Raw genomic sequence first — 26,324 nt, forward strand, 5'->3', positions numbered from 1 at the left:
AAAGAAAGCACTTGAGTTTTGCTCTTGTGGTTTATGTGAACAGAGGGTCTTGGGAAAATGTCTCGGTGGGTGTACATTGATGAAATAACACCTGGTAAATGTTGCAGTGAGACGTTGCCAATGCCTGAGATGCATCATCGAGGCTGACTGCCAAAACCACCCTGAAGTGTCTGAGTTAGATTGTCAAGCACTCAGCTCATCCCATTGTAGCATTTAGGGCCAGATTTTCAAATGGATTCAGCCCTGAATGTGCTGAGCCATTCTGCAAATCCAGACCTTACTTTGGTGACTAAATGCTGGGGCTTGGGGTGGGTGGGGGAGGGGTTGGAGCCATTTGGATAATCTGGCCCTGATTGTGGTTATAAAATGGCCCTATTTACTATACGGAGGGAATATGGGGGGAGGGATAGCTCAGTGGTTTGAGCATTGGCCTGCTAAACCCAGGGTTGTGAGTTCAATCCTTGAGGGGGCCATTTAGGGATCTGGGCCAAAAATTGGGGATTGGTCCTGCTAGATGACCTCCTGAGGTCTCTTCCAACCCTGATATTCTATGGCAACAAAAATGATTAGGGGTCTAGAACACATGACTTATGAGGAGAGGCTGAGGGAGCTGGGATTGTTTAGTCTGCAGAAGAGAAGAATGAGGGGGGATTTGATAGCTGCTTTCAGCTACCTGAAAGGGGGTTCCAAAGAGGATGGCTCTAGACTGTTCTCAATGGTAGCAGATGACAGAACGAGGAGTAATGGTCTCAAGTTGCAGTGGGGGAGGTTTAGATTGGATATTAGGAAAAACTTTTTCACTATGAGGGTGGTGAAACACTGGAATGCGTTACCTAGGGAGGTGGTAGAATCTCCTTCCTTAGAGGTTTTTAAGGTCAGGCTTGACAAAGCCCTGGCTGGGATGATTTAACTGGGAATTGGTCCTGCTTCGAGCAGGGGGTTGGACTAGATGACCTTCTGGGGTCCCTTCCAACCCTGATATTCTATGATTCTATGAATAAGAGTGTGGGACATGTAAAATAGAGATGGCCCCAAAAATGGAACCGTACATGTAAATCAGCCACCGCCGTACCCAAGCTCAGTTCCCCTCGTACCTCTGGAGTTCCGAAAAAATGGGGCCCTGTGTCATCCCTGGCTTTGTCTTTGCAAAACCCAAACTACACCTGGCATCTGTTAGCTTGGTGCACAGTCATCTCTTTGCCTTCCTCACCATAGGTCCCTATGTATGGTACAACCTCTCTGAGTTCATCCTTATCCATCTCACATATCAGCTCCCACTTCTTCCATGCTGACTATAGTTAATCTAGCTGACTCTGTGTGTGTGTGTGTGTGTGTGTGTGTGTGTGTGTGTGTATAAATCCCGATTTGTCTGTCCAATTTCCCCTATCATCTGTCTGTTCTGAGACTCTGCGCTCCTTCAGGAGCCCTTCTTTGTCTGGGAAGTTTGTAGTGCATGCTGCAGGCCACCATAAACAAATGATGATGGTCTTCTCTCTATAAATCATGTATTAAACAATGCACTGCCCTTTAAATTAGAGTGTTGTGCTAAAATTCCCTAATTTAAATGATGCACAGGAAATAAAAAAGTTATTGAACATAATTACTCACAAATAATAACAATTCCCTAAGTGACTGTGTGTAATTAATTAAGTTGCTTTTCTCTTTTCAGCCCCCCCATCCACTCCTCTTTCTCCTACCTTTTCCCAGCTGTAGATCCTCACCTTGCAAAGACTTAAGAACATAACTAGCTTAAAGCAAATTCCGATGCCTGATGTGCCAGATTATCCCTAATAGGCATTTATTTGACAATATTTTCCTGTTTCTCTTGAAGACAAGATCTCCCCACTGACTGTTACACTTAGCACTTCCCAGAACACCCTGTCCTCTGTTCACTTGCCTGCAAACTCTTCACCTCTTCCAACTCTCCTTCTCCTTCAATCCAACTTCATTGTGCAACAATAAAACTGTTTCACCAGGAGTTAGATAATACCCTTGGATTCCTATTTTATTTCATATAGTGCACAAGGTCCATCTGAGCCTATAACTCAAGCCTCCCAGGGGATTGTGTACAGGTCTGATCTTGCAAAGATGTAATCTTACTCACATTCTTCTGTTTTTGCTGGATCAAGCCTTCACTTGTAAGTACATAAGAAGACCATACTGGGTCAGACCAAAGGTCAATCTAGCCCAGTATCCTGTCTTCCGACAGTGGCCAATGCCAGGTGCCCCAGAGGGAATGAACAGAACAGGTAATCATCAAGTGATCCATCCCCTGTCACCCATTCCCAGCTTCTGGCAAACAGAAGCTAGGGACACCATCCATGCGCATCCTGACTAATAGCCATAGATGGACCTATCCTCCATGAATTTATTTAGTTATTTTTGAACCCTGTTATTGTCTTGGCCTTCACAACATTCTCTGACAAGGAGTTCCACAGGTTGACTGTGCGTTGTGTGAAAAAAATACTTCCTTTTGTTTGTTTTAAACCTGATGCCTATTAATTTCATTTGGTGGCCCCTAGTTCTTGTGTTATGAGAAGGAGTAAATAACACTTCCTTGTCTACTTTCTCCACACCAGTCATGATTTATGGACCTCTATCATATCCCCCCTTAATCGTCTCTTTTCCAAACTGAAAAATCCCAGTCTTATTAATCTCTCCTCAGACGGCAGCCGTTCCATACCACTAATCATTTTTGTTGCCCTTTTCTGAACCTTTTCCAAGTCCAATATATCTTTTTTGAGATGGGGTGACCACATCTGCATGCCGTATTCAAGATGTGGGTGTACCACGGATTTACATAGAGGCAATATGTCTTATTATCTATCCCTTTCTCAATCTCTTAGCCTTTTTGTCTGCCTCTGCACACTGAGTGGATGTTTTCAGAGAACTATCCCCAATGACGCCAAGATCTCTCTCTTGAGTGGTAACAGCTAATTTAGACCCCCTATAGTATAGTCATTGACTCTTCACTGGAGGTGAGTGTTGGGGCAGAAGGTCAGCTTGGGTCTTTCACCTTTTATTTTTCCACCCTCTTATCATCTGCCCAAACGTCAGGTATATTTGAATTCTGAATGTATCCAAATTCTCCATTGCACAGCTTTGTTGGAGTCAATGGAATTACACCAGTTTATACCGCAAAGAATGTGGCTCTGTGTATATGACACAAGGTTATACAGTGAGTCCCTCATGCTCTGCTCCCTTCTCTTTTTTTTGACTTCTGAGTTTCCTGAATGCTTATCTGAATCCAAGTCTGTCCCAAATTAGCTCGGCTCTATCCAGAAGTTATAACCTCCCTCTGAGTCAGCATCCTTTCTATGGGGGGTGGAGGAAGATGGGGTTCTCGGCCTGCAACTGGGGCACGGTGGTTGATGCTGAACAGTTGTGGTTCTGTTTTAAGAACTGCTGGTGCTATAGAACCTATAAGTAGCTCCTGCCTGCCCTTTGGTTGTGGCTCCTTTTCGGCTTTGGATCTGGGAGTGTTATCCAACTCCTGGTGAGTCCTTTTCTCCCCCCCCCCTGACACATTGAAGTTATGATGCTAGATTGGCTGGGGAGGATGCAGAAAGGTAGAAAGAGGAGAATGGGGTGAAGAGAAGGAGGACAGGTGTCGAAAGGAGAAGGTGTGAGGGATCTTCAAGAGAAACTTAGGGAAGAAAAAAGAAAATATAGCCAAATAGTCTCATTGTGCTTTGTGCTATACAAACAAGCAACCAAAAAAATGACAGGTCCTTCCCCAAAGCAGCAAAGGAGAGGAGCAGCTGCTCAAATGATTTCTTATCACGTACCTAGATTATGCAGAGTAGAAATAGAATTTAAAAAGTTCACAGTAGTATGTAGCATTTGATAGGGCGCTAGCCGTGAATTGTGTCCTGATCGGACTTGTCTGGGGCTTGCATAAACTAAAGCAATTCTGACCTCTGCTCTTGGGCCAGGGTATCATTAATAAGTGCAGCGCTTCCTGGGGTGATTGTGTAATGTGTATATACTTGATGTTGGCACGTAGCTCTCACTGTTTCTCTTCCTTTCATAATTCCTGGCACCTGAGGTTGGTGTTATAATAAAGGTGGGGCTGAGTTACAAAATCTGTTTTAATTAGCAAGCAAATGTTCTGGAGAATTAACTGAATCTGCGTCTGTTACTCAAACTAATGTCACTCACTGATTTTAAAACTCATAGACTGCAGGCAAATCCTTTTCTTTCCCTGCATTATCAATAAAACCTTTGCCTGTTCAGAGTGAATAATAAATGCTCTGTAAAAGATAGATCGGAGCTTCTTTTCTCCTTCTCTTGCAATACAAGAACATAATTTAATTCCATTACATTAAAAAGGTGGCAAATTCAAAACTAATATGAGGAGATAGACTGTCACCAAACATGTAATTGGATGAGGGAACTCATTCCTACCGGAAGTTGTTGGGGCTGAGAATTTAGTAAGATTCAAAAAGGGATTAGACATTTCTGTGGATATGCAGAGTTATCATAATTAATGATAAACATTTTTGCAAGGGATATTAAGCATCATGCTTCAGGGCTTAAGCCAGTCTCTGACTATTAGAAATCAGGATGAAATCTAATGTGGGGTCAGATTATCCACATCTACCTACTGTGACAGCTACAGAAGCAGGGTACTGGAACAGATCAGCCTTGGCAGTGGCAAATTAGCAAGTGGGCCAAAGAGGCCTGTGCCCAGGGGTTCTGGCCAATTGGGGGGAGGCCTGGAAAAATGGGCTCCCCCATGGCCCAACCTGCTCTGCCCGCCCGGTGCACCTGATGGGAAGCGAGGTCGGTGCACGGGGGCTTGCCTTTGAGCTGTTCGTATGAACGCTCTTCAGTCACCAGGAGTAGGGTGACCAGATGTCCCGATTTTATAGGGCCAGTCCTGATTTTGGGGGCTTTTTCTTAAATAGACACCTATTACCCCCCACACCCTGTGACGATTTTTAACACTTGCCCTCTGGTCACCCTAATCGGGGGAGATGGAATCCTGCTGCCAGGTCATTCTGTGACCAGCTGGCCAGCTGTTGCACCTTGCCCTCATCCTCGGCTCAGGCACGGTAAGTCAGCAGGTGGAGTTGCAGTTCCATTACAGACCTCCCAGCACTCTTTGCTGCTGAGGAAGCCACTCCCTGTCGCCCCCCCAAGAGTACTGTGGGTGGGTGGGTGTGGCCATTGGGTCCAGACTCCCTGCAGGTTGTGCTGCTGATCAGGCCTGTGGGAGCCGGGAGCCAAGGCCATGGCCCTTTGGTCCTTCTTGCTGCTGTGATGTTCTTTAGCAGCTTTTCTATCACAGAGAGAATAAAATGTTGCCCTTCAGAAAACAACTCCACCCCACTTGTGTTAAAAACGGCTTGATTTGTCCTGCCCTGAAATTGCTGTCATCAGATCCCTTCACAGCATAACATGCGTTTTGACAAATGGAGATTGGAAGAATTCTGCTCAAGTGAATCGATTATTATACTGGATTGTAATGCTGCTGTTTATAGGGTATTGCCATGCCCCCACCCCCCATATCCCCTGTCATTTGATTTTTCACTGTGTGGTGCTAAAAGCTGTAAGTGAGAATCTGTGCAAAAAAGCACGAACATCTCGTGCTAAGACTTTGCAACTAGGCACCTTGAGAGAACTGCTATTGGAAACGCTCTGTGATCTGTGCAGGATTGGCTGCGTGTGTGTGTGTGAGAGACAGGCCACTTCTCTCTACCTGAAGAAATGTCACTGCAAGCATGGCATCAGATAGTGGCTGGTTCCGTAGGCACCAACTTCTCCTTTTCCCTAGGGGTGCTCCTCCCCAAGACCCTTCCCCTAAGGCCCTGCCTTCACGCCGCCTCTTCCTGTCCCCATTCTGCCCCCTCCCTGAGGTCCCCACTTGCTGGTCTCCACCCTCCCCCAAGCTCCTCCCCGAGTGGCCGAACAGCTATTGCTGGTGGGTGCTGAGCACCCGCTATTTTTTCCCCGTGGGCACTACAGCTCCAGAGCACCCACAGAGTCGCCACCTATGGCTGGTTCATGAAAAGGATCTGGGAGTGGCTCTTCGTCTCCTTGGGCACCTCTACGCTGCCTCTGAGGGCAAGCCTTCCAGCCCAGGCCCACAGAGTTGTCTTAACAGGGCTCATGCCAGTGCACTACGCATAGCTGTGTCGACATCGTGGCTCGGACTCTCAAGGGCCCCGCCGCCCCCCCTCACTCCCAGATGGAGTGCAACCACACTCCTTGATCACATAGAGAGGCTTCAGAGTCTTTGGAAATCAGAGCCTCCGTGTTCGGTCCCTGCTAATGACTTACTGCTGCAGTTAGAAGTCCTAATACTTCGCTGCTTAATGGCACATTTGCTTTAGCTCAAGTGTTCTTGAAGCAGAAGGAGCTGATTTCTGTGCCTGTAGCTGAATATAGTATAGTTCAATGGCAGCAGGAGCTGGGCAAGAAAGGGTTTTCCCAACCTGTGAAAATGTTTGAGATTTCAGAAGTTTTTCCCGTTCGTCAGTGAGACAAACCAAAGACCTTTCAAAAATTGTCACAGAATCCAACGCAGAGAAAGGGAGACCCCAGAGAAGCCAACAGCCCCGTGCTTAAGGCTGTCATGTGGAAGGTGGAGGGGACACCCAGGTCAAAGTCCCCGATCTTGCTCATTTGGAGCAGGGACTTGAATCTGGTTCTCCCACTTCCCACGAGAGTGCCCGGAGCACCAAGCTGCAGAGTCAGTCTCTCCTTTCCAAAAAAAACTGTTTTGTCAAAAATTCCTGACCATCGCTCATGACCGGAGCCAGCATGTTCATTTTAAACACCCCGGTGCTTTAAGACAAACTTTGTCTGACTGGTGGAACGTGTAATACTGTGTGCGTGCGTACAACTGCCCTGTACCAAACAGAATGTCAGTGTGTGTGTGTGCTCGTGAGACAGACTACTCCATCTTGGCAGACACACAGGGATTGAACCAGGATTGCTGGAGCTAGAAGCATTAACTGAAAAGCTGAGGCTTCCTTGCTGCGGCTATAACAGACTCTGACCCTGTAAATCAGGCACAGAAAGGATCCTGTAACACACATTCACCAGTGGGTTATGTGCACATCAAATGCCCTTTAGTGGCTGTTTCTACAGTTAATGGAGATTCTCCTTCAAGTCAGGTGAGAGGGGCTTGCATGTTTTGGAGCAGAAGGTCTTGATGGCTACAAGAACAACTTGAAAAATTCTATGTATTTTCAATTAAAATGTCTGGATTTTTTTTACTTAATTTGGATTTTTGATGCAAGTGTTTTCTTTTGTTTTCATTTTGTCAAAAAACAAAATTCTGTTTTCAGGTTTTAAAAACAGAAAAGCTTTTATTTTCCACTGGACAACCATTAAACCGGAGCAGTTACAAAATCGTTGTACGGGGTACTGCCATATTCAATTTGAAAAGTACTTCCTTTTTTGTTTTCTTTTTCAGAAACACCAATGGGGCTTATTGCTGAGAACCTTAGGAAAGCCAGAGAAATAGCACATGGTGACTCTCGTGTTCCTGAACAGCTAAAGCATTATTTACAGAAAGCTCTGGATATTGCTGTTGGACTGGACCCTTACCTGGACGCAATGTCAACTGCAAAGAAGTAACGAGATTTATTTGTTACCTTGTGCATTTTTCTCATGGTCTGATCCCTAAAGCCGTAGATTTTAAGGGCTTAAGGGACCATAATCCCTCAGGGCTGCCCCAAGACTGTGGAATGAGCTCCTGCAGGAACGACAACCTCACCTCCTTCCACTGTAAAGTGCAAGGCACATTTCTTTTACCTTGCCTTCTCTAACCCAAACACAAAGCAATGTACCTATGTGGGGGTGTGTGCATTCAAACACACACACATTGCTACATATCTGTTATACATTATATATTTAAAATATAATCATTAAAAAATGCAAACCAAAACACTCCACTGCACACACTTCTCCCACTGAGGAGAGGATGAGAGAAAAAACATAAGACAGATGTTAGTCATGTTCCTTAATGCAATAGTGGTTGATGCTCAGATACTGTGATGTTGAACATTCTAACAACCTGAATGGAATAGACCTTGTGTATAACACAAGCCATAGAATATGATCCAGTTACCCATACTGAGCCCTAGGATTTGTGTTTGACTAAAGCATATCTTTCAGAAAGGCATCCAGTCTTGATCTGAAGACTTCAAGAGATGGAGAATCCACCGCTCCCATTGATAGATTCACCATATGCATACCGTTTAACAGTTTTCTTCTTGTTTAGAACTCATTTAAAACCCACAGTGCAATGATTTTTTTTGTACTGGTTTTAGGAGAGCTAAGAAAGAAGGGGCTTGATTCTTCTCTGTTCCCATAAAACCAGGGAGTTTGTCTGAGTAAGGACTTGGCAAAACAATTGGTTAATAGCTAAGGCCCAAGTTCTGCCTTGACCTTCACATGAACTTCACTGGGGCTCTGTCCAGGCACAGGGATCTTCCCCCCGCACCCCTATGTGGAGCTCATTGCAGGATCGAGGCCTCAGAAAGAATGTCAGGATTTAACCACTAATAAGAACAAGCTGTGTTTTTAACAGTCTGCAACATTGGAGATCCTGCTCGAATGCAGCCGTTGGTTTTTTTAACACGCTGTTCTCTATTTGCTTCTTCTAGTTACGAGTAAACACAGCTGAACTTTCTTGATAAAACGCATTAGGGGCCTGAGGTTTCAGCCCAATCATAATAGCCTTTGTATGCAGTACAGCTTTTATCTCAAAAGTGCTTTACAAATATTAATTATGCTGCTAACTAAATTATTTTAGTAACTAAACTAATTAATTAAGCTAATTTTAGGTATCATTAATTCAGAAGCCCAGTTGATACCCTCATTATTCCTCTTTTTGCTGCGGCATATTACCTGGGTGTGAAGGGTCTGCTAAACAGTTCCCATCTATCAGCGTAAATTCTGATCTGTGGGAAAAGCCAATTCTTTCTGAAATTGACAATGTGTAAACTGTTCCAGTCTGCGGATTACGGGAATGCTGAGCATTAGTTCTGTTGCTGAAATAATAGCTGATAGTTGTTTGACTTGCGCTAGCTGTATGATAATAGCTATACATTATCTTATTAAAGTTGTTAAAGCATTTGTGAGGGGCATAAAAGAGGTTATAGGAAATGTTCAGCTCTTCAAGGCTTGGATTATCTGAGTGTGTCTGATATGGGTTATGAATTCTTTCTCATTTTACTGAAGGTTGGCGGGGGTGGGGTGGGGGGGAGGAATAAAAATAGCTTCCGTGGCGTAAAATTCTGGCCTGTAGAAGCGTCACGAGCCTCCTGGGATTGACAGCTGTGGTGGGTATTCTCTTCAGATGGGGGAATCTCACCTGCCTGGTGGCTCTGGCCTGCTTCAATATCCCATGCTGTCTTCTTTCCAAAGCAGAGCCTCCCTACTCCCAGGGTCCCAGAGCTCAGACGCCAGCCCAAGCCTGAATCTCTACCTATCAGTTTTACAGCCCCGTAGCCTGAGCCCCACGAGCCCAAATCATCTGACTCAGGCCATGGTGTTTAATTGCTGTGTAGACATACCCTTATTTAACCCTATCTGATTGGCATACACTGTACGCTAGCTGGGCTCTGTGGAATAATGCCTGGTGGCTCCCAAGATTATCATCATGGAGTCTCCTGATGTCCAGTGGGTTCTTCCCGGGCTACAGAGAGGAGGTTAAATGAGCTCCATCTCCAAGAAATTGAGCCTGCTGAAGGCAGTAGCTCTGTTTTGGAGTTGCCAGCCCAGAAAAGGAGTGCTCAGTGGAGGTCACAGAGATAATATACCAAGAACAGCTGGGGAGTTGCCACACATCAGCTCTCAACGAGGGACCTCCTTTCCTTTACAGCGGTTCTGTTTTATATAAACCATGACCACAACCTACCAATGCCCTGGGAGTTACTGCTGTCCTAGAGCTGGATTGACTCTGAATGAATTCTGTGACTTGTGGAGCATAGGAGCCTCCGGAACATACCACAGCAGAGCAGTCTATTCTTCTTGTGATGCTGCTTGCCTGCTTCAAAGCCCTCCGGGGACCCTTGTTGCTCAGGGTACCAGTGGTTCTTCTGGACCCCAATATTCTTGCATATCATTCCACTATTTGTGGGCATGCCGTGTCTTGTGCCATGGTGTATGTGGGGGAATTTGTAGATGTTGTACAAGACAATAACATTCAGCTGATTTTTTTCCTTTTTAGAATAGCCTCACTTGAAGGCTGTCAGCTGAAAGTCGCAGGAGTTGAACCAAAAGTTAAGCCTCATAAAGAATGTGCCTCTGGCTATCTAAAAGGCAAGTCCATCGGTCTGAGTCACAATTAAATGCTACGGGCTTTGAATGCCAGATACCAGTAAGACCATGATGCTCGTCCCACTATATCCCATGCATCCAGAGAGAGGGTTTGATGGATGCCGGCGGACAACGTGAAAGTGTTTGAGACAAAAAGGATTTAAATGAGAGGTTTTTCTCAGGTTGAATTCTTCATTTTTCTTGAAAATCCAATTTGCAAACCTGCTCTGCCTCTTTCACAAACAATAAAGAGATCAGATTAATGGGGTGAAGGGCAATTTTTTTTTAAATGGCAGGTTGGCAGAGGTGGTTTAAGTGTGCTTGCAGTGGGGCAAGTATTGGTCCTTTCCAAACTAACGACACTTGGGGTTGTGTTCACGTGCAAAGCTATTGCACTAAATCTATTCCTGGACTCATTCTTCCCAGATGTTGCCCTCTTTTCCGTGATACATCATTGCAGTGAAGCACTCTTGTAATGTATTACACTAATACATTGTTCAAAGGACAGCGCTGATGATAAATTTCTTAAATGATGGTGCTGTCTGGGGATAATGACTCTAAGAGCAAATGCAAGGTAATGTGATTTTTTTTTTAACCTGGTCCCAGAAAGAATACAGAAGACATCTTAAAGCCATTTTCTTCTGGGGGGATGTTAAAATATGCAATATTTCAAGCACTATTTAACAAGCACTTAAACAATACCAGCATTGATAATAAAGATTCTACACTTAAAACCAGGACCTTTATTCTGTTGTCGTTAGCAGCATTTTAGATGAGATGCTGTCAGATTCTGTTGTTAAACCCCCTATTCTGAAGTGTTTTAAGATGTGATTAAAAAAAAAAAAGATCACTTAGAAGTTAGATTGAATTTTCATTGTGAACAATGTACAGTGTATTGTCTTTAATATGGTTATTTTTAACAGTTTGTTATGTTCTTTAAATAGGCCAAGTTCTCAGGCTGTTTGTTCATATGGTTGGAGCCAAGAGGATTTTATTAATTGGCAGGCTTAAAGGTTGCGTTATCCTTGCTATGGCGGAGGCATTGCCAGTTGATGGAAGAATAACTGCATGTGCAACAGAGCCATATCTTGGAGTGAAAAGCCAGGAAGCGTCTGATTATTCATCTCATGTCAAACAGATAAGTGTGAAAGTGGGACCCACAGCAGCCACTCTGGAGGTAAACTCACTTACTATTCGTTATTCATTATTTGTATTACCGTCGCATCTAGGAGCCCCACTGTGCTAGGTTCTGTACAAACCCAGAACAAAAAGACATTTCCCTGCCCAAAGTGGTTGCAATCTTAAGGAAGGGGACTTCATTTTTAGAGCTGGTGATGGTATTGCTTGCAAATAAATGTAGTCCTATTTCCTGTTCTCAGGTTGCTGATTTATCCTGATTTCTTTGCCATTTGCAAATATGCAAAAAAAAAAAAAAAAGTTCAGTGCGTGGATTGTTCATGAACTGTTCATTTCAACTATTTAGTTGGGGCTATTTGTTATTCCTGGTGTGTGACTGGACTGCTAAATCACGGTATTGTTTCTGTTCCCGATCTAGAAGAGTTGAAACTTTTTAATCAGGAGAACGATTCATCTCTAAATTCAGTGGACTTTGGATCACACCCATCAAAGTCAATTGAAGCTTTTCCACTGACTTCAGTGAACTTTGGATCAGATCCTATGATTCCCAAAGCAACACATGGGCAAAGTATACATGTGGCCCTCTGTGACTGACCCCACAGAGACTAGCCATCTGGTACGATTTACAAAAGATGGACCAAGTTCTGCCGCTGAAATGGTAGAGGTCTTTTCTTTGATGATACTCTCTAGATATATTCCTACTGATGATGCAATCAGAGAATCAGGACAAAAATTTTCCACTTCCAAAGCATTATGTAGCATGGTAGTCAGATTTGGTTTGTCTGGTCCATAGGCTGGTCCCATAGAAGAGTAAAGCCTACCACTGATACCTGCTAATGGAGGCACTCCTTTGTCTGAAGTGTTAGCTACCCAAACATTTGATTCTGAAGGTTGAGGGTTCTATTTCTGCTGATCACCCATGGTAGGCATCATTAAGCAAGGGACATTTCTAGTACTAATGCCAATGAATTTGAGACTGAAAATGACGTCAGTTTAAAGTGTGGGCTCAGCTGTAACATTATTTGCATTAGCAGGGACTGTATTCATTTCTAAAATTGAATGGCCAGGAGCTTTTTGACTTCTGGCTTTTGTGACCTATGCATTTGGATAGGAAAGAAATAGACCTTTGGCATGCATCCTGAACATGAAATGATACAGATCACCTGCAACAAGTGGTGTTTAAAATCCTTGCTCCCTGCAGTGAGCGTGAAATTAATTGAATTGCTGTTGCTCTCTAGTGCTCATTCTGTGCAACTGACTTACTGTGACTGAATTAAAATGTCTAGAGGCAGGCAGGGTACCTGCTGTGTAGAGATTAAAGAAGGGACCAGAATGGGAGCCAAGACATGAAAATTAAATACTTGAAACATAATGCTGCAATTGATTTTATATCTTCCTGTTGCTTCTTATCAGCAACCACCAAAAGAACATTCCAAGCACAATGCTGCAAGAGGCTCAGTGCCTTGAACTCCCATTTAAGCTAGTGGGAGTTGAAGGTGTTCGGTATTTGGTTGGAGGTGCTTATTGCCTCCTGGCTGTGGGTTCCTTCTTATGGAAAGATTGAAGAATTACGGTATTAGCACCTGACCCTGCACCATTGAAGTCAATAGGCAATTTGTCATTGGCTTCAACAGGAGCAGGATCACTGTTTTAGGAGATTAACTACAACCTGTGGAACTCATTGCCAGGAGATGTTGTGAAGGCCAAAACAATACTGGATTAAAAAAAGAATTAGATAAGATCATGGGGGGGATAGGTCAATCAATGGCTATTAGCCAAAATGGTCAGGAATGCAGCACCATGCTCTGGTGTCCCAAAGCCTCTGACTGGATGACAGAAGATGGATCATATGATAATTGACCTGTTCTGTTAATTTCCTCTGAAGCACCCGGCATTAGCCACTGTTGGAAGACAGGATACTGGGCTAGATGGCCCATTGGTCTGACCCAGTATGGACATTCTTATGTTCTTACGTACATGGAAAAAAAAAACCTGTTTAAGGTACAGCAGTAATGACAATAACCTATTTTTTCATAGAAAAGATATTACATTTTATAAAGAGCAGGGGATGGGTTTAGGTGCACAATTCCCTTTGAAATTGATGAGCTGTGCTTCTAGCCCCCATTAGGCAGCTGTGAAAATCCCAGTGATATTCTTAGGTAAACGTGTAAAAACGAGAGCTGAAAATGTCTGTCTGCAGCTCAAGTTGATTTCTTAGAGCCAAAAGATGTTTTTAGTTGTGGTATTCTATTGAAGTGGTCAGATATCTGTGTGTCTTGCACAGGTGCTCAATGGGACATGTGTGTTAGCTTCTTCCTTCTAACCTTAGAGCTAGAGCTGCTTGTGGTGGACTGGTGCTCTGAGGTGGTATGGAGAATCCCCTATCTTAGGTGCCTGATTGATGTGTCGTGCTCATGTGCTTAGGGTCTAACTGACCACCAGAAATTTTCCTGTGGGTCAGATGGGCTGACAACACTGGGAGTTCTCTGTTTCCCTCTGGAGAATGGAGCACGGGTTGTCTGGTAGGATCATCAGGACATATGCCACCTAATCAGTTCCCTTCTGGTGACATCGGTGCCTAAGTCTCTCTCCTGTCCTTTGCTGGTGGCGTACAATAGGTTAGTCTCCTGAGAGCTAAAATGCTTTAGTTTAACAAGTCATTGGGCTCAGCATAGGGTTCTCTGGGTGAAATGTAATGTCTTGATATGTGGGAGGTCAGACACTAGATGATGTAATGGCCCCTTCTGGTCTTAAACTTATGAAGAGATGAAAGCTCAGCCCAAATGCTCTCTTCCATGGCAGAGCCCCAATAAATTCCTTTTCTTCATGGTGCTCCACAGGGATCATGGGAGACAGAATCGTCCTGACCCCCAAGTCATAGAGTGGCAACAAAAACTCCCCTTGAGTGTTACTGTGGCCTGTAGTCTGCAACAGCTTCCACAGGAATTGTGCCCACAGGAAATTTGATCCATATAGATCATATCTACTGGACATGCTTCCATAGCTTTCCTAATTCACCCCATTCATGGAGCTTCCATGAAGTGTAGCAGCAGAGCACAGAGGATACATATATACCCCCCATGCAGGCTTCCCAAAGCCTCTCCCTCTAGTGACTTAAACATATAATCACAGCAAGTTTCTTAGTCCCTTTGTCAAAGATTACCCGTTCTGCACATCCTATTGCATGGCTTTGTTTTGTTTAGCACTGCAGGTAGAAATCAACTCTGTGAATGCTGCATGCCACCAACACTGGGAAGATACATCATACATGCCAAAGTTATCTTTAATAGGACTGCCTGGCATATTCTCTGAGCACTGTGTATTCCATCCATGCCTCAGAACACTACCAGGTTGTACGGTATTTAGATTAGCATAGTACTCCCGTTGAAGTTAATGGGTGTACTCATATGCTTAGAGTTAAGCACATGCTTAAGGGCTTTGCTGGATCGGGGCCTGAGATAGATATGCTGCTTATGGTGAAAAACTGCCTGTTTGTTAATGCATTTGGGCAACTTCTCCTCACCTGCAGCTCTTTATGTGCAATGCAGTAAAATCTTTCCTAGAAATGTAGCTACCACTTCTGAAGGGATTCACCAGGTGTGTAAAAACCTACCTCCTGCAGGTAGCTGGCATATACAAATCCATCCATGGAAGAGGCATACTGTTTAATAATAATAATGCAATAGCCTTTTCACATTTGAATATTTGATTCAAACCTGCGTTAGGTGCAAGTGAAAATAGGCAGCAAAGGGCAGTGGCAGCCTAGCATGCACTTGCTAGCATGAAAAAATAACCTCTTGTGTCCCGAATTTGGTACAGATGAATGACCAAAAATACAGAATTTAAACTCTTTTGAAATAAGCATGGAAGCTTCCCTTTTCTGTGTTCAGACTTCTGGTGCTCACACTGACACCCCAGAATCCTTTCCAAACTAAGCCCTTTCAAAAAAATACTCCAATGTGTAGTATTCTGTCTAAATAACATGCCTTCACACACATGCAAGGGTTGTACCAAATGAGCCCAATCCTGCATACAAAACTCCCATTGACTTGTGGGGGAGTTTTTGTTGAACAAAGAATGCAGCATCGGGCCCAACGTGAATGCAAAGTGCAGGGGAAATGATTCAGGTTTGTTGTTTTTGTTATGTCCATTTCAAAGTCTAAAATACAACATGAAAAAATTAACATGCTTGCAGAAGATTGCGCTGACTTCAGGGCATTGTGCAACCATGTAGGGTTTTTTCTACCTCCAGCCCCCCTTTACCAGCAAGAATAGGTGAATAGGTTGAGCTGCAGATCTCATTTCTCCTGTTTTGCTGCTTGTGAAGTCTGCCAGCAGAATCCACCTTGACAAAGTCAAGGACTCTGCGTTTAATGTTGAACTGAGTGAATAAATTATGCATGAAATTGTGTCGGAGTCTCTAGTGTGCAGAATTGCTCCTTTTGATATGAAAGGTTAATTCAGAAAGGAGTCCAAAATAGCTGGAAATTGTGGGGATAAGTGGATAGTATTCACTGTTGTGAGCTGTTATTACTAGAAATTGCATTCCCTCTCTAGCTTCCCCTGAGATTTAGCTTTGCCAGTGAATATAAACTGTACTCAATAGAATAGCATTTAGGAGTAACCAGAGTGTATGTCCACATCCAGTAAAATATTCTAATGGTGTTTTAAAAGGAAGTTGAACTTTTTCATGTATATTATGTACCCTCAGGAAAAATTACGATTACATTTAGGTCAAGAACAAGGTGTATCAAAGGTAATGAGTTTGGAGTTTATCTTTATTAGAATATACTGACTGTACGATCCATATAAAAGAAACTGGACAGTCGTTCTGCTGAGTGAGTCTGGAGGTACCTGGTGTGAGCGGTGGTTCCAATCAACACTACATCAGGTTTTAAATAAGATTTGGCGGAAGATTCATTCATTTGCTCATTCAGAATGTCTTGTCTCTAGTTTTTTTTTTTTTTTTCCGTAACTAGCAATAGTTTTATGCTCTTTAAAATGTTGCCTTCTGGCGTACTTTTAATATACCAAATGGTTCTGTGATTTTTTAAAAAGAAATAGTTATTTACAGTAAGAAAAAACAATAAATGCAGGCAGCCAAGCTAACCCTGGATTAAGACAATTTGTTTTGATGCTTCTGTAGCGAAGGTGTGGGGATTGCACAGAAATTGTTCCCAAGTGGGTTTCAGCAGACTGTTTTGCAGACAAATGATTTCCTTCTGGATCTCAGCCTCTCAGCCAGTCCAAGATACTTGGGCTGCACCTCTCTTCCTGCAAATAGTAGACAGGTCAGACTCCCAACGGGTCCTCGGTTGGACCACAACCCTTCTGCCCATGGGCCAGCTGCTCTGTCTCTGGCAGTTCAATCAGAGCAGTGGTCTAGCGCTCCCCCTCGACCTGTTGCAATCCCATATTTTAAAGGTACTTCTGGGGATAGCAGCAAAAAGAATTCCCCCCTCCGATCCCATCCTCTCCCTTACAGTACCAATATTTTTTGTGCATTGCTCCCCAAACAGGGCTCACACTAAGCTCCTTCTCTCTGTTTAAATCCTGCCCAAATAGAGCAAGGCAATGGCTAAGTGGTGCCTTTCAGGGGATCTTAGCCAAAACTGCTCCCTGCTCATAGGACCTCACTCTGCCAGTGGAAGGGGGTGAGAGACCGGATGGCTTGTTGAGGCCTCTACATCCTCTCTCCTCTCCAAAGCTTCATCAGAGGCCAGCAGGACCACAGTCTCCCTAGGCAAAAAGTGACCACTGAAATCCAGGCACAGAGTCGAGGTGACACAAAAGTGAGTGTTGTCCATGTATCTTAATTGCCAGCTCTTGTGTCTTCTGATCTCATGCACAGAGATTACACCATAGGGAAGGCTGAACATGAAGGAATTTCATGGATTCCTCTGGACTAAAGACATGAGAAAGAATAACTGTACCTGTCCCTAAGCTGGTGACCTAAATGACCTAAGCTATTCCAGCATGTCATTCCACATAAAAGGGATCACTAAAGCAGGTAAATTGTCAGTGGGTAACGAGCTCAGACTGGTGTCTGAATCATGAGGAAATCTTGTTGATATCCAGGGCGCAAGGCAATCCCCAGATAGACCTATTTCAGTCAAAAACGTGCCAAAAAAGCTTTTTCTTCACTAGGGAAGCAGACCGGAAATCATTGGGAACAGATGCTCTGGCTCAGTAAGGGCCAAATCCGCTTCTGCATGTCTTCCTCCTGTATCAAGAAGGGTAATTTGAAAAATCAAAAAGGAGGAAACAGTTATTCTTGTCAACCCAAACTGGCTATGCTTCTCAGACCTAGTAGAATTTTCAAGAGACCTCCAGTCCATCCTCCCAGCAAGCTCTTATTCCAAGAATTGCTCCTCCTTCCTTACCCAGATTACCTGAACCTGACTGCTTTGCTAGTGAGTAAAAAGCCTAAACAAGTTGAGATACTTTCCCAAAATAATAGTGACCTTCCTAGCCTCCCACAGACCTTCCACCACTTTGGCCTACGTAGGAGTGTAGACAAAGTCTCTTACTACTGTTGAGATAACAAGATCAGCTCCAGGAAACCAGATGACCTAGATATGCTGGATTTATTACAAAATAGCCTAGATTTGGTCTTAAGATCTCCTGCAATTACATCTGATATCTTATATCTCAGCAGTAAACAGTGTCATAAATATAGGCTCATGCATGTCTCTGGTAGACCTCCCAGTGCTATCTAAGTGCCTTACAGCAGTATGTCTATCCATACTAACAATCAGGCTTATCTTCTGGACCTCTGACCGGACCACTGTGCGTTGAGCTTTCATAACTCATCCATCCGCACTGGAGTTATCTAATTTCCCTTATTTTCTCACCATAAATACATGCTTGATGGTCCAAATCACCTTTTTAGAAGAGTTTCTGAAACCTCTGTTAGAAGACATGAACCTTACTACTTATTCCAGGAGGATAAGATGATACTTCATACTCCAAAGTCATTTGTTACTAAGGTTAACTCTTCCTTTCATACATCACAGGATATCGCTCTTCCTCATTTTGCCCAAAGTCTTAACATGACAGAGAAAAAGCTGGAGATAAGAAGTGCTGTTAAGATTTACTGGGGTAGAAACAAACAATCCAGGGAAATGTCATTAGTCTCCTTTTACTCTAAACACCAAGGCTTAAAAGAATTTAAATCTGCTCTAGGTAGATGGGTGAAATGTTGCATTTTTGAAACACATGCAGCTGGAGAGAAAATGGCCCCAGATTGAATTCTGAATGTCCCAGAGCAGCTTTCTGGGCAGAGAAGGCATCAGTCACCACACACAGGTAATCTATAAGGCCGCCCACCTGGTCACCAGTCAACACCATTAGACATCATAATCAGTATCAGTATCATAGAATCATAGAATATCAGGGTTGGAAGGGACCCCAGAAGGTCATCTAGTCCAACCCCCTGCTCAAAGCAGGACCAATTCCCAGTTAAATCATCCCAGCCAGAGCTTTGTCAAGCCTGACCTTAAAAACCTCTAAGGAAGGAGATTCTACCACCTCCCTAGGTAACGTATTCCAGTGTTTCACCACCCTCTTAGTGAAAAACTTTTTCCTAATATCCAATCTAAACCTCCCCCACTGCAACTTGAGACCATTACTCCTCGTTCTGTCATCTGCTACCATTGAGAACAGTTTAGAGCCATCCTCTTTGGAACCCCCTTTCAGGTAGTTGAAAGCAGCTATCAAATCCCCCCTCATTCTTCTCTTCTGCAGGCTAAACAATCCCAGCTCCCTCAGCCTCTCCTCATAAGTCATGTGTTCCAGTCCCCTAATCATTTTTGTTGCCCTTCGCTGGACTCTCTCCAATTTATCCACATCCTTCTTGAAGTGTGGGGCCCAAAACTGGACACAGTACTCCAGATGAGGCCTCACCAATGTCGAATAGAGGGGAACGATCACGTCCCTTGATCTGCTCGCTATGCCCCTACTTATACATCCCAAAATGCCATTGGCCTTCTTGGCAACAAGGGCACACTGCTGACTCATATCCAGCTTCTCGTCCACTGTCACCCCTAAGTCCTTTTCCGCAGAACTGCTGCCTAGCCATTCGGTCCCTAGTCTGTAGCTGTGCATTGGGTTCTTCCATCCTAAGTGCAGGACCCTGCACTTATCGTTATTGAACCTCATCAGATTTCTTTTGGCCCAATCCTCCAATTTGTCTAGGTCCTTCTGTATCCTATCCCTCCCCTCCAGCGTATCTACCACTCCTCCCAGTTTAGTATCATCCGCAAATTTGCTGAGAGTGCAATCCACACCATCCTTCAGATCATTTATGAAGATATTGAACAAAACCGGCCCCAGGACCGACCCTTGGGGTACTCCACTTGATACCGGCTGCCAACTAGACATGGAGCCATTGATCACTACCCGTTGAGCCCGACAATCTAGCCAGCTTTCTACCCACCTTATAGTGCATTCATCCAGCCCATACTTCCTTAACTTGCTGACAAGAATACTGTGGGAGACCGTGTCAAAAGCTTTGCTAAAGTCAAGAAACAATACATCCACTGCTTTCCCTTCATCCACAGAACCAGTAATCTCATCATAAAAGGCGATTAGATTAGTCAGGCATGACCTTCCCTTGATGAATCCATGCTGGCTGTTCCTGATCACTTTCTCATGCAAGTGCTTTCCTCTCATGCAAGTGCTTCATAGAATCATAGATGGCAATTCCTCCCAGTTCTTCTGGTGGGAAGCAGTGGGATTTGCTCACCCTTGGAGGTGAGAGAGGGTTCCTTCCTACATCCAGAAATTTCCCAAGACCTGTGTAGCTCTCAGGGAGCTACTAGAGGCAAGGGCCATTACACTGCGCCTTTGAACTTTCTCTAGGCTCCATGGCAGCATGGCTACTACCCCATTCCAAAAAACCATTAGAGATGCTAGAAAAGAAACTGAGAGTCGTGGGTGAGAGATATGTCCTGGATCAGAATCTGTCTAGGAGAAAGACTCAAAGAGCTAGGAATAAATGGTCAGTGTGCAATGTGGGATAAAGTTGATCAGTGAGGTGACCGTGCATTAATAGTCTGGAAACAAGAGTAAACTGTGAGGTAGCAACATTTTGCAGATGACTCAAAATTATTTAGGTTAGTCAAGAGTAGAGAAGATTGTGCCTAAGTCCAGGGGGACCTACCAGAGTTAGGTACCTGAGCAACATGATGGCAGATGAAATCTATTGTTCACATGTGCAGGGTGATGACATTAGAACAAATAATATTAACTACTCTCGCACATTGTTGCTTTCTAGAAATAACTGAATATACTCAGGAAAAAAGCCAGGGGACTTGTGGAGAGCTCAGTGCAAACATCGGCTCAGTGTACAGTGGTGAGCAAAATAAAATGGTAGGATGTCTGAAGAAAAGGATAGAAAATAATGTTAAAGGTACTATAGTGCTATTGTATAAATCAGTTGTGTGCCCTCACCTTGCATATAGAGTTCAGCTCTGGTCAACACATCTCAAAAAAGATATAGGGTAGAAATAGAAGTGGTCCAGAGATACTTCCATATGGAGACAGATTGAAAAGGTTAGATCTGCTTAGTGTAGAGAGGACTCAAATAAGAATGTGCATGATAAACACGTACAAAATAATCACTGGCACAGGAAAAAAGGAACTTCCCTAACTATATTTTAATGTGCATAGAGGGTTAAATCATGACCCCTGGGACAAACTGTGCAGAAGATTAATGGGGTGTGAGATGCCCCCAACTCACCTATGTGGGCTACCTTTGTCATGCGCCATAACGAGCAAGGGAGAGGAGCTCCTGACAGCCATTACAGCCTTTCCCATATAGGTGGGCAGGGACTGGGCAGGCACAAGCAGGAGTGGGTGAAGCTTTCACTCTGCTACCCCTTTACCGTGCCTCGGTCCTTGCAGCTGAGCTCATGCAAAGGAGGCATTAGGGACTGAATTGTGACTCTCTGTCATAATTTGGTCCCTGGTTTACTTCTGGGACAGCACAATGCACATATCCCCTTACTCTGGGCCTGTGGGAATGCCGTGATCTAGTCCTTAGGGTTGGTGAAAAGTGCTGCATTGACAGCCCTGGAGTATGAAGGCTTATGTTTATCCATCCAACAGGCTGCGGCAGTGCGAGCTCTCTGAACTTCCCCACCCGTGGCCCTCAGTGCTGTTCTGGATATATCGTCTCTACAGGGTGATTCATTCTTCAGGAATTCATTCAGTTTCTTGTCCCATTTGCTACAATGCCAATAAGGGTGCCAATTAGTTCCACTAATGGTGGACATTTCTGTGAGAGGTCCACAAACTCACCAGGAGCTAGACTAGAGAGAGTCTGCTAATCTCATAAGCCACCAAGCCAGTGACATAAGCCAAGTTTGCTAACAAAAGACGTGGTGTCCCAGCAGCAATCTCTTAACCCGGGGTGGGCAAACTTTTTGGCTTGAGGGCCATATCAGGGTGCAAAACTGTATGGAGGGCCAGGTAGGGAAGGCGGTGCCTCCCCAAACATCCTGGCCCCTGCCCCCTATCCGCCCCCTCCCACTTCCTGCCTCCTCAGAACCCCTGACCCATCCAACCCCCCTGCTCCTTGTCTCCTGACTGCCCCTCACCGGGACTCCCACGCCCTATCCAACCCCCCTGTTCCCCAACCCCTGACAACCCCAGAACCTCTGCCCCCTCCAACTGCCCCCTGGGACTCCCTACCAATTTTTTCACCGCCACACGCCGCCGCCACCACCCCCTTACCATGCTGCTCAGAGCAGCAGGAGCTTGCAGCCCCACTGCCCATGTGGTGGTGTGGCTGCGGGGGAGGGGCTGGCAGCTAGCCTCCCCGGCCAGGAGCTCAAGGGCAGGGTAGGTTGGTCTCGCATGCCAGATGTGGCCTGTGGGCCATAGTTTGTCCATCTCTGTCCTAACCTGTCCATTTACCAAAACATAGATAGCGGGTGCATAAGTATGACTATATTATAGAAAGAGAGAGCAAGGGTCACACCCAGGAGAATGGCATTGTTCAGATGTTAATCAGGAATTGTAGACTTGGGCGCTTGGATGTGTTGTGGTAGACTCCCTCACTATCTTTGAGCCTTTGTTTCATGAGGTTTTTTTAATTCTTGTCAAAAACATTTTCTTTGTTGTGTATTGCTACATTCAGCATTGGCCTAACTTTGCTGCCATTGAAGTCCATAGTAAAACTCCCGTTGACTTCAATAGAGTTAAGTCAACTCTGAGCATGTGTGAAAATTCCATCATATATTGCCTGCTACATGCAGCTTCTTAAAATGTATTGAATATAAATGCAGGCACACCCCACAGTGAAGAGGTACAGATGTGTGTCTGAGCCAATGCAAGAGATCTTGATTTGTATTTCCTCTGACTTGTACCACAAGCATCCATCAACAGTTGGGAATGTGGTGCTTTATGAGGTATTAAAACACTGTGGGTTCAGTTGCTCACACAGATGTGGGCACAGGCACTGGTAGGAGGAATTTAAAGGGCTTGACTTATCTGTGTGGATAGATACGGTAGTATGTAGATAGCCAAGGCAACCTGTATACAGAAACATCTCAACCAGTTCTACCTTGCTCTCTGTAAATCAAAAAGCTGCTTTCCAGCAGAAATGACTTTTGATTAGGATAATTACTTTAAAATAGTGTTTTCCGTTAGGCGTTTTTCATGTGTTTCATATGGAGGTTGGTTCCAAGACCCTCCACCTGCATGGAAACAGTACTTTTTTCTTTTGACATCATTTATTTTTCTCCAGGAGTTAGTGGCTGTGGGCGAACACTTTGATATAGTTTTTATTGATGCTGCTCAAAGAAATGCCGTTAACGACTACAACTTTGTCATGGATAACCACTTGCTGAGAATGGATGGAGTGATCTGTGTGGAGAATACTCTCATGAAAGGACAAGTCTACCTGGAGAACATATCTGATGAAAATGTATTAGCTGTCAGAAAATTAAATAATGTAATTAATTCAGATCCTCGCGTTGAGCAGGTTAGTGCTGTACAATTAGTTAAGGGTTATATTGGTATTGTAAGCATCTATGAAATTGCTTCAGCAATATTGTGTTTTAAGAGTCCTGGAAGTAGGCTGTCTCACTCTTGCTGTCTATTCCCTACAGTAGTGGCCACGCTATAAAACGTACTTTGCTCAGTTCCAGCAGGGTATGCAAGAGAACCAAAAAGTTCATTATGTTATTCACCCAGTGGAACACTAGGTCTGATTTACTAGATCCAAATGGTTCATACTGTGCATCGTCATGCTCTGTTGTGTTATCAGAAATAGTTGCCTTCAATTGCAGAAGAGGGTATTTGACGCTTTAACTGTCCAGGCCCTGACACCTACTCTTAATCACTAAGTCACCCTGGTACCTAGCCTGCCCATCTTATTTTCTTGTGTTTGGCCAGTGGTGTTGGGTCTACAAGATGCTGTGTCATTTTCACTAAGGTATGGTTGCCATCTAGACAATGGCACCAGGTCACTAGTTCAGGCCTGCAAATCATAGCGGTGGAGCATAAAATGTAATTTATATACAGAAGAACACAAACAGTAGTAGGTAAGATTGTCCAGAGAATATTCACTCATTATTATTATTAAGCTCCAAGAGTAATCTTGGTACAAGTCCCAAAGAACATAAAATCTCATTCGACAATCAAAATCAGATGCACTGGAAGTCCCAGACGCTGTGTCTTGTTTATAAAACTGGAAGACAAAATGGCATTTTTATTGATCTAGCATTTGTGAAAGTAGTAGTGAGTCTTGAATGGGAATATGAGGTAAGATGGAGGACTGTCATATTGGGATAGGAAGGGACTTTCATGTGCAGGGAGCAGCATGCAAAGAGAGAACCACCATAATACCCAGCATGGGCCTAGCCCAAACCCAGTGAAGTCCTTGGAGACTTTGCCGCATAGTTCAATGGGCTTTGGCTCAGGCCCAATGTGGTGTGCCCTGAAGTCGAAATGGTTCAGTGTTGATTTGGACACTCGTGTTTTTCCAGGTTATTTTACCTGTGCAAGGCGGAATGAGTGTCATCCGAAGGAGCCGTGCGCACGCAGATAGGGTGATTAAATCAAAGGTGTGTATTTTCTCTCCATAAGCAGTATGGGTGAAATCCTGGCCTCGCTGAAGTCAGTGGAAAAATTCACATTGATTTCACTGGGGCAGGATGTCACCCTTTGTTTTCACTTTATGCATTAAAGAGACAATCTCGTTTGAAGAATGTATCCTGCATGCATCACTTTCCCCAGTAATTGCCTAAAGAGTAAGAATCGTAAAAGAAACCAGTATCGGAGTGAGGCATGTCATAAATTATAATGTGCCGTGGGGCAGCCAGCTGTTTTCTTTATATCATTGATTACAGTAACCCTGCCATTTCCCCCCTCCTACCTTACCCCTTTACGTCTACTTTATGCAATATGCACCTAGTTTCCCTTCCCCACTGTTAGCTGGATTAAAGCCTCCCACCTTGCAGGTCCTGCAGGTCCATCCCGAGCCTGAATGTCTACACTGCAGTTAAACAGCTCCCCAGCCTGAGCCCCAAGAGCCCAAGTCAGCTTGCACAGGCCAGCCACAGACATACCTATAGTGGAGGGGTTGAAGGTACATTGTGCCTTTGGAGGTGTTATGCCTTTGACATTCACAATGACCCCTGGGCATGCAAGAGAATTCACTGTGAAGTGCGCTATGCTACACTTATGTGACTAGAGCATCCAGTGAAATTTTCAGCAGCAGAGCCATTCTACCCCATTGCCTTGCCCCTCCATACCCCCTCTGGAGCTGATAGCTCTGCTGGCATTTGGACTTCACTGACCTGGGTAGCGTGATTTCAATCCTACCTTTTGCACCAAAGTAATGGGGCAGGAAGGAACAGCTCCCGACACATTCTACCCCACACCCTAACACACGTGAGAAGTGTGCCCTTGTGGCCAAGAAGGCTGACTGCATATTGGGCTGCATTAGTAGGATCATTGCCAGCAGATAGAGGGAAGTGATTCTTCCCTTCTATTCGGCACTGGTGAGGACACATCTGGACATTGTGTCCAGTTTTGTGGCCCCCCACTACAGAAAGGACGTGGACAAATTGGAGAGACCAGCGGAGGGCAACGAAAATGATTAGGGTGCTGGGGCACATGACTTATGAAGAGAGGCTGAGGGAACTGGGCTTATTTAGTCTGCAGAAGAGAAGAGTGAGGGGGGAATTTGATAGCAGCCTTCAACTGAAGGGGGGTTCCAAAGAGGATGGAGCTAGGCTGTTCTCAGTGGTAGCAGATGACAGAACAAGGAGTAATGGTCTCAAGTTGCAGTGGGGGACGTTTAGGTTGGCTATTAGGAAAAAAACTATTTTACTAGGAGGGTGGTGAAGCACTGGAATGGGTTACCTAGGGAGGTGGTGGAATCTTCATCCTTAGAGGTTTTTAAGGCCCGGCTTGACAAAGCCCTGGCTGGGATGATTTAGTTGGGGTTGGTCCTGCCTTGAGCAGGGGGTTGGACTAGATGACCTCCTAAGGTCTCTTCCAACCCTAATTTTCTATGATTCTATAATTTGTGTGTGTGGGGGGGCTAATGGGTTTAACATAACTGAATTTTGACCCTCAGTGCATTGTGGTGTTTTGCTACAGAAAGAACTGGTGAAAGATGATGTCTTTTGGGGCTATAACAGATGTCACATCCTTGATCGCCTGCGTTTGGATGGCAAAGTGGCCTATGTAACAGGTGGAGGCCAGGGGATAGGAAGAGCCTTTGCTCATGCTTTGGGGGAAGCAGGTGCTAAGGTAGCCATTGTTGATCTGGTACTTGCAAAGGCAGAAGTGGTAGCAGAAGAGCTCAGCCTGAAAGGTAAGCAGTGTACTAATTCTCTGATTGCCCTCATACATGCACTTCTACAGTGCTCATCCCTGTAATGTCTGTGTGC

The 26,324-nt window shown here is 44.4% G+C and overlaps 1 protein-coding gene across 1 annotated transcript in view; it reads left to right on the forward strand.

Annotated features, from left to right (window-relative positions):
- Positions 1 to 57: 57 nt before the first annotated feature.
- The window catches only part of LOC140915157 (uncharacterized), a 48,698-nt gene continuing 22,431 nt past the window's right edge, over positions 58 to 26,324 (forward strand). Inside the window, exons 1-7 of the mRNA XM_073354734.1 lie at positions 58 to 94; positions 7,427 to 7,586; positions 10,190 to 10,281; positions 11,223 to 11,455; positions 23,168 to 23,404; positions 24,411 to 24,488; positions 26,032 to 26,248. Of these exons, the coding sequence (XP_073210835.1) occupies positions 58 to 94; positions 7,427 to 7,586; positions 10,190 to 10,281; positions 11,223 to 11,455; positions 23,168 to 23,404; positions 24,411 to 24,488; positions 26,032 to 26,248 (1,054 nt within the window). The remainder of the gene's footprint in view (positions 95 to 7,426; positions 7,587 to 10,189; positions 10,282 to 11,222; positions 11,456 to 23,167; positions 23,405 to 24,410; positions 24,489 to 26,031; positions 26,249 to 26,324) is intronic.

The sequence above is a fragment of the Lepidochelys kempii genome, chromosome 7 (genome assembly GCF_965140265.1).
Source record: "Lepidochelys kempii isolate rLepKem1 chromosome 7, rLepKem1.hap2, whole genome shotgun sequence".
Classification (NCBI taxonomy): Eukaryota; Metazoa; Chordata; order Testudines; family Cheloniidae; genus Lepidochelys; species Lepidochelys kempii.